We start from the raw sequence: 11,698 nt of genomic DNA, 5'->3' as shown, positions 1-11,698 counted from the left end.
ATCCATCTTGCTTATATACCGTTTTGTGGCCGGCGTGTGTGCTCTGCTAGCTTGTAGATTGCGTTAGAGGAATTTCCCAGATGTAGTAAAAGTGAGTCACATGACTGTTGCGAAACTCCTTTCTACATGACGAGGAATTACTCTGCTGAGATGAATATAATGTATTAATTTATTAAAATCTGCAAATAATGGCCGTGCATGCCAGTTACTGTTGTAGGCTTTTGTAAATTTTGTTCTCGTTCTAATGCATAACCTTATGTAGTAATATAACTTTGTGGTGGTTTCAGTTACGTTTTTGTTGTAACTTTTTATTGTTTTCTTCAGGGTAACAACTGCTCTTCGTAGGGATGCCAGATCTAGACTTGAGATATTCAACTTCTTATCTCCTTTTATGGTGATAGCTTCTATTTATCTGATTTTAAGCTGCTGGAGTGGAAATCAGGCAGTGCTGAAATCACTGAAAAGTTTTTTCACCGGGGTCAGGATTTTACCTCAGCATTGTTTTGGTGTTAATGATTTTAATTTTTGTTCTTTTCTTTTTTCCTGTTCAACTGGCATCTTACAGAGTAAGTTCACCTCTAATACTACCTGTTCAGTGAAGGAATTGAGGCTGCAGTATTCAAAGCCTCCTGTGGGAAGCAGACATCAAATTCTGAACGGCTTTGAAAATCACACCTGCGTTTTTCATGTCACACATGTTAATGAATGGTAAACAGGGGAAGCGTTGTATACAAACAGAACAGCGTGACCTGCTGAATGCAACGGCTTTGGTTTCCTTTGTAAGTCTGGATATTTTTAATCAGTCTTTTCTGCAATCTTTTTTGGTGACCGTAACCCTAGGTCTTAGCAAAGGGAAATAACATGAAGTATTATGGCACTGCTATAGACATTTCCGTTCAAGAACCTTGTTGCGTGAATGCTGTTTATTTGCTGCGGCTGGTAGAGATACTGCTGCCTTGCGAGGGAGACAATTTCAAGGGAAGACTTGGGCTCAAATGCTGATCTGTTGCTTAAATGAAGATTTGGGTTTTTTAACCCATCTGGAGCGCACGTGATTAGGAGAAGCCGTTCTGTTTCGGTGCCATAAAAATGTTGTCCTTTTGACCACGATGACTTTTGCTGCTTATCAGCTCCAGCCTCAAAGCTTTACGTTTCTGTGATCTGTGGATTTATAGAGATACTTCTCCCCAGCTCCGAGGAGTTTGTAAAAGCTCAAGTATCTTTAGCATGTAAAGCATTACAATTTATTTATAGTAATAATTTAATAGTTTGCCCATAATTTATTATGGTTTACTATGTACCGTTTGTCATTAACTTATTTGATAAAAGGAACTTGGTGATGAAAATTCATCTGTTTCCCATCACTATGTCAGCTGGCCCAAGAAACGAGATCACCGAGTTTGCCTCTCCTACCTCTCACTGAGCGTTGAGCCAACAAAAGATACTGATTCGGACTCCTAATGGTGCTTCTCCTCAGCTGTGTGTCTTAGGGAGCTTTGCTGAAAAATACGTTTAGTTCTCTGAAGGCGTGGAAAAGGGGAGGATTTTAGCAGGTACTGAAGGTTCTATTTTATTGCTTACGTTGCGTTACGTTGTATGTTGTGTTAAATTAACAGGGTGGTTTCGCCGGCATCACATTGTAGATGTTGTGCCTTAACCAGTTTCCTCGGAACGAGGTTTTGCTAATTCTCTCTCTTTCTCTCTGTGTCTCTAAATATGTATGCACACACGGAGGGTAAGAAAAGATCGATTAGGGACTTTTCTTAGTTACTCTTTGCAGCTTTATTGTCTAATTTTGGTGTGCGCTGAAAAGTCATTAATGTCCGAGGCAGAAAAAGGAAATTCCCCCTCAAATCCCCAAGTAAAACCAATGACTGCTTGTCCTCCTTACCACCAGCCTCAGCTATTTCCTGAGTGTGGCAGTACGAGATCCAGAAATCCCCAGGTCAAAAGTGAAGCCGAGAGCCTACTCCGCCTATATGATTAACCCTGCCCCTGAGCTAAGAGTATCTGTCTAAAAGAGCAGGATGTTTGTAATGGAATAAAAATCCACTATGTTTTCTGAGAGCTAAAGCATCACCTCTACCTCCCCCTTTTCTCTGATGTGACACGGTTTCGTTGGCGCTGTGTGAAGGGGGCGTAATAGAGATGATTGATAGCGGCATAAAACAGTTGAGACGTGAGATCAAGCCCAAAGGCCAAGAGCTGCAAACCTGGATTCCTGGGAGTGCCGTGCTTCGCCCAAGTTCTCCATACATCCCTTCAACACTTTGCCAGGATCTCGTCCCAGCCCTTCCCTATGGGAACTCCAAATCCATTATCTGATTTTGGCAGCGTGCGTTTTCCCGCCAGCCATGAGAGGTGACTTGTGCAAATGGAATTGCAGGTGCTTTCGGAGGATAACGTCACTGAGTGAGCTGATACCGCTGCAAGCGGAGACCTTCGATGCTTAACCCTGTTAAAAGCACGCTTGTAACGAACAAAACACCAGTTATGCAATAGTCCGGTTACCAAAAGATTGCTGAAAAGGGAAGTAAATACCTCCCTTGCCTGTGTTTTAAGGCAGGGTATAGGATATGTTCTCCGTGCTGCCGGATGGGAACTAGTGGTTTGTCTTTTTCATGACTCATTGCCTTGTCTTATGAACAGGAAAGTCAAAAAAGAATCTGATGGCACTTTGACTGGGATCATTTAGAGTTTTTGCATGCAGCAAAGGACACCCAAACACATCGGGGGACAGTACTCTGGTGACCAAGACCATCGTGAGGGATGGGCTCCAGACCCTTACTGTCTTGAGTCGCCCCATTTCCAGACGAACGCTCCAGCCTCTGGGCTGATAAAGTTACTCTCTCTAAGAAAATTAAGAATCCGTCTTGTTTTAGGCAAATTCAAACCCCCCAAAGGCCCAGGAGACAAAGCTTTCGCTGGAACGAGGGGAATTCTGTCAGCTCCTGTCTCCTGGGCGTCCTCTCTACCAGCCTACTCTTGTTCCCCAGGGAAAACATCCCACTCTGTCTTCTGAAGCCCCTCCTTTTCCCCACAAAGGGCTTGGCGTTCGCCTGCCATTCCACTTGACTCGCGGAGAGCAGAAGGGGCAAATACAGGGGCTGGGAAAGAGTCGCTTCCGCTGCTCAGAAACCGGGCACGATGTCGTGCAAACACTTGTGGAAGTTTACATGGGGAGCAGACACATAAAAAGCAGCACGTGTCCTAAACATCGGGTTGTTGGCTTGCCATACGAGGAAGTGATAGCAAGGAAGGAGAAAAGCTTAGGTCAGTTTGTGATTTTTTTTCAAAATTAAGTGTCTAAATATAGATGGTTACGTACCCTCAGTCAGCTCATGGCTGGCGCTGGACTTTCCTGAATCCCTCTGGGATCACAAAATAGCAGTACAGCTTTTTAGGTGATTTGCCTTTTAATTTATGTGTTTATAAATATAATAGTATAAGTATGTATTTATGTGACTGCGTATTTATTTATGATCTATGTTTCAGCTCTGCTTGAAAACAGTCACTTCTGTATCGTAGCTTTCGGTTAAAAAATTGTTGTGGGTTAAATGAAATGTTTCATTTGATCCAATTCAATATGAAGAGTCATTGACAATATAAGTGTAAGGTATCCAGTAATACTAGAAAATGATACATTAATATTCATTATAATATTAACATACAATATTAGCAAATATTAACAAATATTCCTATTAAAAATAAATTTGATCTCCCTGATAATAACAGAGGCGATACTAAGTCCAACTAGAGAATTGCTGGGGACCGGCAGCTGGGGGTTTAGCTGCTCTACGGGGGCTGCGTTTGTGGCTTTAGTTGCATTTCCCTTTCACGAGTTTGGCAGGAAGCATTTTCGGACTGTGGGAATAAGATATGGAAGTGGCGGGAGGAAACACATGCTAAGTTTTAAGAAGTTTGTGCCGGGAAGTTTTGATTAAATTAGAAGTGGTCAGTAGACATAATACACGTCACGCATTCCTCTCTGACTCTTAAAATGTCGTTCGCTGTCATCTTGCTCTCTGCTTAAACCACAGCCGATGCAGCCTGGCAGACGCTCGCCTGAACGCTTCCTGGCAGCGCCATCGCGGCAGGGTATGCACAGAGGCGGAGAGGTTCTCTGTAGCGCTCACGTGAATGCAGGTAAATAGCCTGCCTGTGAAAGAAGTGCAAATATGTAAACGTCCGAATCTTGACTAAAAATATGCCGTTCAGTATTACAAATGAGATCTGTTTTGCATAAAAGGTGTTATATATAAACTTGCTGATCCGTTGGATCTCAAGCCGCTGGATAGGTCAAATCTTGCTGTTTGTCAGAACTTGGGGAGCAGCAGTGGGAAGGAAGAATCGATGTATTTAGTCAGCTAACGAATTCCGATTGGAATCCAGAGTTGCTCTGGTCAGGGGTTCCGGTGGGGGTCAGTCCCTATCAAGAACGAGACTGTCCTGAGCGTTTCCTACATGGCTCTCTGCAGTCCGATGTTCTGTCTAGCCTGCGGCTGTCCCCCAAACCCCAAACCCCGCTCTCCCACCCTGGGGCTCAGAAGACCAGAGTCCACAGGGCCGTTACGGTGTTTTTGCCTGCCGTCCTCCATTCCTCTGACCACATATCTCTGGTCTGGTGATGGCTGCTAAGATCTGCACTTTAGCGCTTTCTGTCCTCAGAAACTAGGTTTGTATTGCCAGGCATAAACGACGTGTAGCAAATCATGAAGAGAAAACATCTTTAACACCCTTTTTGACTGTAGAACGAAATTAACAATAAATGCCATTGGAATTCACACACTAAACCGATGTTTAGTCTTATAAGCAGTCCTCTGGACCCTTGAGCAGTAACATTTTACATAATAAATATGTAAGCTGCAAAATCCTTTCGCAAAGCAAAAAATGTCGTCTGTTATAGTATCAGGTAGAACTAACGTGAGAGAAAAAAAACCTGGAAAATATTTCCTGTTATATTAAAACAAATAACGTGTTCTCTTCTTCAGGAATATGACTTCTAAACTTCTCTTTGTATATACGCGTCTCTCTGCCTGCATCTTCCTATCTGTAAGAGGAAACTGCAGCACAATAAATATCGCTTCAGAAATAACACAGGTAATTTACTGTCTCTAATTTTAGCTGCTTCCTTCTGAAAGCCATTGACTCATAGTCATTAGGCTACCCCGAGGCTGGCAGTGTCTGTAGAACTGTTGATGAGCCATAGCGAGGCACCTCACAGGAGGTGGTTTAGGTGTCGGTCCACGCTGACTTGCTTGCAGCTGTGCTGCAGGTACACCCAGTCAAATACTGTTTAGCTAAAGTCGCTTGCAAACACTCTTCATTTCCTTCAGTCAGTCACATTTTAATCAACATTCCCCGTTCCAGTGAGTGGCACGTCTCACAGATCATTTTAAAGATATGCCGCCAAAAAAAGTATTTTCTGGGTACTCATAGAAAATGAAGTAAATCTATGGTCTTTGTAGAACACATTGCTACAGGTGTCAGGAGCGGCTGGTGGAGGATCTCTGCCGCTTTCCCAAAGATGGTTCTTTCATGGAGAAATGGGTATGAATTCACTTCTCGCGTGGCCGCCCAGAGGTATCTCACCTTTGAAAGAAAGAGATCTGGTTTGCTCCATCAATTCTTGCATGGAGCATTTGTTCATCTTTGCTTCACTGCCTTCAGCATTTCCCAACTCTGCTCTGTCTTCTTGAAGATGGGAGCCAGGGGCTGCGCAGTGCTCCGTGGGTGGACGCGGGTGAATCTCGCCGTTACACGGCGGCATAACAAATTTTAGTAGTTAGTTCTTATTCGTGCCCTAGTAACTCCTAACATTATGTTTGGATGAGTTGGGTTTCTGGGTTTTTTTTTTGGTTTGGTTCTGAACTTTTTTTCACTGCTGAGCCCTGATCTGATATTCCTATCGTACAACTTGGCATAATCCCAAGATCTCTCTCCTGCGTGCTGAAGGTCAGCCTGGAATGCCTCAGTTTTATATGAGCTTTGTAATTTTTTCCTAGGTCAATCACTTTGGCTATTTCCTGCAGTGAATTTCACCTGGTAGTTTATTGCCTCATCAATGAATCTCCTAAGGTCCTTCTGCAGTTCTTTATAGTGGAGCCTAGTCTTTACTACTCTTCATTGAGTATCATTAGAATACTTCAGCCCGTAGCCAGTGACCTTCCCAGGCCACTTGTGGATATGCCAAACCAAAAAGGACCCCGCACCAGCTGCTATAGGAATCCGTGGGTGATGTCCCTTCATCAAAAAAAGCTGACCTTTTCATTCTGTCCTTCATTTCTATGTATTCACCTGTTACGTATCCATTTCCAAGACGTCTTTCTTAGCCTCGTTACTTCTAGCGTTTGGTGAGGGTTGTGAAAGGATTTCAGACAGACGGTGGGACTACACCTGTGGGACCTTCCACATCCGTAGGCTTGTTGTCACCTTCAGGGAACTGTAACAAGTGCGTGAAAGAAGACTTCCTTCAAAGCTACACAGACTCTTCCTTAGTATATGTTTATTCATGTGTTTGCTAATGGTATCCTTCCTACTTCTGGTTTAAGTAAGGCCATTTAAGGGTAACTAATTTCCTCTAGTTTATTCTTGTCCTTGCAGCACTAACACACATTCATTAAGCTTGAATTCCTTGATCCATCACAGTTAGAATTTGAGAGAGAGACACTGCCAAGGAAATCAGTAGAATTGGCGGGTGTCTGGGGCGGGGGGGGGGGGATCAAATGTAGTAACGTAGCAGAAGGGGGGTCTGTTCCTTGGCACTCTCATCAGCAAGCGTTTCCTCTCTTTTCATATCCTTGAAAAACTCCAAGGTGTATTGTTCCTGGACTTTTCTTTGGTTGGTGACTCAGTATTGTCTCTGGACGTGTCATTAGGTGAAGTATAAAGTGAATTCAGAAATTTATTAATGAAACAATTACCATTAATACAAGCTACAGGGAGAGCAACAGGTGCTCACAAGTTGTTAATGACCTATTTTTACCGTACCAACCAAATGACACGTGTGCAAAGACAAAAAATCCCGTGTTTACACAAGTACTGCTCCAACAGAAAGGACTTCCACGTGCCTACGTCCAAATTGTGCGAAGCAGGGACCCGATAGTCCCCATTTAGAGCAGCGAAAGCTAATAAGCTTAGAAATGCCAGCTGTCCATCTGAATTATACCCACGTCGTGGTTTAACCCCAGCCAGCAACTAAGCACCACACAGCCGCTCGCTCACTCCCCCCCGGTGGGATGGGGGAGAGAATCGGAAGAGTAAAAGTGAGAAAACTCACGGGCTGAGATAAAGACAGTTTAATGGGTAAAGCAAAAGCCGCGCGCGCAAGCAAAGCAAAGCAAGGAATTCATTCCCTCCTTCCCATCGGCAGGCAGGCCTTCAGCCATCCCCAGGAAAGCAGGGCTCCATCACGCCTAACGGTGACTTGGGAAGACAAACGCCGTCACGCCGAACGTCCCCCCCTTCCTTCTTCTTCCCCCAGCTTGTATACTGGGCATGATGTCATATGGTATGGTATAGCCCTTGGGCCAGTCTGGGTCAGCTGTCCTAGCTATGCTCCCTCCCAGCTTCTTGTGCACCTGGCAGAGCACAAGAAGCTGAAAAGTCCTTGACTGGTGTAAACTCTGCTTAGCAAGAACCAAACCATCAGTGCGTTATCAACATTATTCTCATCCTAAATCCAAAACACAGCGCTCTACCAGCTACTAAGAAGAAAACTAACTCTATCCCAGCTGAAACCAGGACAGCCCAGAAAGGGGAAGGGAGCCTTTTAGAGCTTGATTTTTGGAAGCGTCAGAGGCACACGGATTGTGCTGTCTCTCAGCGGATGTCGAGGCGCATCGTACCTGCGGCCTTTTGGGTGCCTTAACACACAGGGAAGGTGTCAAAGCTAGGAAGCTATTTTAATTCTCAGGCATTTAGAAATATAGGTTTAGAGAGCACTGTTGGAAAGAATTACTAATGCCTGAAGAGGGTGAACATTTTCATGCCAGGAAATTAAAATGTGCCTTCTAAAAATAGCTTTCAACTGAAGCTGTTGTAGTAAAGAAAACAACTGGCCTGGCCACAATAGCCTTTACGGTGAGCCGGACCCAGGGAGCGGTGGCTTCCGCACGCACTCGTCTGCCACCTTTCAGCGTAGCTCTGCCAAGAAAGAAGCAAAGAAGTTAAGGCTGGGTGGGGTGGGTGCCTCCCACGCTCCTGACGCTTCGGAATTATCTTAGCTCTTTGTCAATTAAGTAACCGGAGGACATGGTACGAACTTCTGTTTGTTAAACTTCTTCCAACAAATTTTCCAGCTAGCGTTTCTGAGACAACCAGAGAAAAATGATTTTCCTATACTTGTTCTATACTTGGGCATTTAAGTTTGTGGGGTTTTGTAATGAATGATGTCAGTATAGCTGCTTATGATGCAGTCTTTCTAATGAGCCTGATGAACTTTTTATTTGGTTTCTGTTCTCTATCTTGTCATAGTTTAGCAGATCTTTCAGGAACTTACCTATCTGGGAAACTTTTTTCTTTTTTAATCAAATGTGGCTGTAATTACCAATTACTAGCGAGGTGGAACTGGATGACATGCAATGCTGCACAGAGGGTATGATTGTACAAGGGTTATTTGCTTATGAAACCATAGCGAAAGCATAAAACCCTGAAAGCTCCCTTCTGTTTACAGGAACGCATTGATCCAATTCATGTGTATAGTTCCTGATGTGATTTTAAATGAAGCTTACCATACCTTTTATTTTGTACTCACATGGATTTTACAATTTAAGTTCCATGCTCCTCGCGCAGGAAAATGCTCAATATGCAATTCGGACAAAGGGAATAACTCGTGGCGTGTCAAACTTTGCCACGTGCAGACCAAGTTAGTGGAAACTGTTTGAGTTCAGGTCAATGGGATCAAGATTGTATCTTTGATTGAGTCTTCATTGTCTAAATTATTAATTGTGCCCTGAATGTGTTATGGGGATCTAATTCTCTCCTCTGGTGTTAGTCATAATTAAGATATTAGCATAGAGAGACTTTTAAAATACTGTCTGGAGGTGGCTTGTAACCTCGGCAGGGAATTAGCTCCTTCCTTTGAACAGAAGGCCTAATACCTTACACTCGGTGTCTATGAGGCTTTGCAAGGGATGTGTAATTCCACCCAAAGTCAATAAGTAACTAGGGTGTGAAATGCCACATCACTTCCTCCTATTGAAAGCCAGATGCTCTTTTGCAAAAGCGCTCACGTGATGTCCACATTTTTGCAGCGAGGTCCTCTTTGGCTTAATCTGGGGTTCTGAATAGCCTTGGGAGGGATGAACTTGGAACGAGTGCTTATGCACAGGCACTGGAAGCCTTTTTCCTCTGTCTTCGCCAGGGCCTTGCCTGTAGAACAAGAACAAGTTATGTCTAGGTAAACGAGCCATCTCATGGTTTCCTTCTATGAAGCGAAGAGTATTCCCTTCCGTCAGCCTTAGTCTCGTTACTCAGACACTCTGATTTGCTGAAGACTTTGAGATAGAATTAACTGCATATGCACAACCGCAGCAGTTACATTTTCAGAGCTGTTGATATGCAGACGCCTTCGAAGTTAAACTTGTATCTCTAAGCTAAAATACTTTGACGTTTTCATAGCGCATTTGTGCCGGCCAGATTCTACACCTAAATTGCATCGCTTGAACAAAGTAGGTTAATGTCATTAACTCTATCCGCGTATTGTTTACTAGTTTCTCCTATGGTCACCTGCTCACGTTCTTTATTCTCTTCTGCAACTTGGACAGTTCTTGCTTTGAGGAAGCACTGTCATCAACCTGCCTACCAAGAACAAAAGTACAAATAGGAGAAAGTTGCCATTTGGAAATGAGATGTATGGACACGTTTAGAAAAAAGGTCCTGTCTTAATTCACATTTCTTAAAATCTAGAGTTAGGCAAATATTATGGCATAGGAATAAACTAATGTGCTGACAGAAGCGTATTTTACCCCTAGAAATGGCCACAGCATCCTAACAGATGCAAACACGAACGCCAGCTTTTTATTTCTGAATGACGGTTTGTTGAAGATGCACATCTCTTGCAAAAAGTCAGCATTAACATAGCATAAGCCCACTTGCATTTGCATACGTGCATTTATTCATTAGTTACGTGAGTTCTAAGAAATAGTTTTCTTACCTTCTGACCCTGCCATGAAGACCAGATAGAGAACCAAAGCAACGGCAGCAGATGTGCCATCCACTGCTGTGCAGAAGTTTTCTTCTGGATGGACGTCCTGCTCCGGTTCTATTTCAGGGTTTATACTGGGACAGTGCACTCCCAGCAGCCTCGGTGCTGACCAAGTGCGCTCCAGCACGACCTGGGGCCTCTGTACACGCAGGTTTCCTAACACCTGGGAGTGTTGCATAAGAAATCCAGACCTCTGCACAGTCCCTTCACTGGCACTTCAGAATTCCCGAACCTGCTTCTGCTGCTGGTTATTTTTAATTATTTCTTTAAACTGTGATTATTAGCCATCACTTTCTGTTTGCACTTCTAGGATGCCTGTTCAGCTCTTTGCAGTGAGTTTAAGTAAGTGCCTCGTGCAAAAACTTTTACCCAGCACGATTACGGGAACTTCTCATTCCAGTCTTATGGACTATATTTTGGTATGACTCTAATCAAGTTATTTAGCCAGTGACTTATGAAGGCGAGACTTAACTGGTTTCTATGGTTCTCTGAAAGGATGTTGTCATTATCAGCTCGGCTAAAGGGATTTAGATGCTTAATTCTGTACCGAAAAGCTTCTCTAGGCATTGAACAGGAAACGATGAGCTTAAAATGACTGAGGCGTTGTCACCTAAGTCCCTTAAGCTCTTCTGAAAATTTCATTTGTTCAGAATATGAAAAGAGAGAGTATCTGACAATGAGTTGTAATAACATCTGATTAAAATAAGCGCTTAGCAAGTTACTTGTTTTTCTTTCTAACCTCATGCATCTAGAATAATCATAGGTGTTTAAAACAGAAGATAACCACGTCGTAAGTGAAATCTCTCAAGCGTTCCTCAGGAACCCATTTCTAGAGTGCGTGTGGTTTAGTCTTTGGGATATTGGATATTCTTATTTTTGTGAGGTGAAAAAGAGGTGGTCTCAAGGAAAGAAACTGCACCAAACTGTGATCTGATAAAATACGTTGTGCCGGTGAATTTCAATACTTCACCAAAATTAAGAAAGCAGTTGGGTTTAGAAAAGAAGGAGCCTGCCAAATGAGAGCCTTGGTATTGTATGTAGGGGAGATGGCAGTTTATCCTGGACATACACAGTGTCTGGCTTTTGCTCGCTAGGGAGCAGGACAACGCTTTGGATGTGTTAGCTGAGATCGTTAACTAGTTCATAACTGGCTTAATTGTTAAGTTTATCAACGTGAAAGTATTTTGCCAGGAGAACTAGTAATTTCACGGAGTCCGAGTTCAGCTTTGGAGAGACAGTATCAGCAAAGCCGAAACAACACGGAAGAGCGGCCCACGTTCGACAAAGGTAGTCACCGAGTGGGAAGAGCGGCAGTGCTTCTCTTGACAGCCTCTGAGGGCACTGAAACACGTGTTGGGAAGCGTGGGGGTTGTTGTTGTGTTCCTAAGAACGATATCTTGTGAGCGCACGCAGAAAAGAAAGGCAATAGGTTATCATTTTTAGCCAGCCTCTGAATCACGTCTCACCGATGAGCGATAACCTATGGAGAAA

The 11,698-nt window shown here is 43.5% G+C and overlaps 1 protein-coding gene across 1 annotated transcript; it reads right to left on the bottom strand.

Moving 5' to 3' along the window:
• Positions 1-6,792: 6,792 nt before the first annotated feature.
• On the bottom strand, positions 6,793-10,385 carry LOC104015873 (interleukin-8-like). Its single transcript, XM_009468664.1, has 4 exons — positions 10,157-10,385; positions 9,234-9,372; positions 8,062-8,145; positions 6,793-6,868 (listed from the first exon to the last, which is right to left on the bottom strand). The coding sequence occupies exons 1-4, from the start codon at positions 10,383-10,385 to the stop codon at positions 6,793-6,795; spliced, it is 528 nt and encodes a 175-aa protein (XP_009466939.1).
• Between the last annotated feature and the right edge of the window lie 1,313 nt (positions 10,386-11,698).

This window comes from Nipponia nippon, unplaced genomic scaffold, assembly GCF_047370975.1.
Source record: "Nipponia nippon isolate SJK-2023a ecotype South Korea unplaced genomic scaffold, ASM4737097v1 scaffold_6, whole genome shotgun sequence".
NCBI lineage: Eukaryota > Metazoa > Chordata > Aves > Pelecaniformes > Threskiornithidae > Nipponia > Nipponia nippon.
This window is presented reverse-complemented; position numbering and strand designations above follow the sequence as displayed.

Bases quoted from the DNA above. Each gene is read 5' to 3' on its own strand.
- LOC104015873 (XM_009468664.1), bottom strand. From the start codon at position 10,385: ATGCAACACTCCCAGGTGTTAGGAAACCTGCGTGTACAGAGGCCCCAG. The intron at 8,146-9,233 runs GTGAGCGCTTTT...CTTTCTTGGCAG, and splicing joins TGCAAAAATGTGGACATCAC to AGCTACGCTGAAAGGTGGCA. The intron at 6,869-8,061 runs GCCAGTTGTTTT...ACCTAATGACAC, and splicing joins GTAAAGGCTATTGTGGCCAG to GTCCAGAGACAATACTGAGT.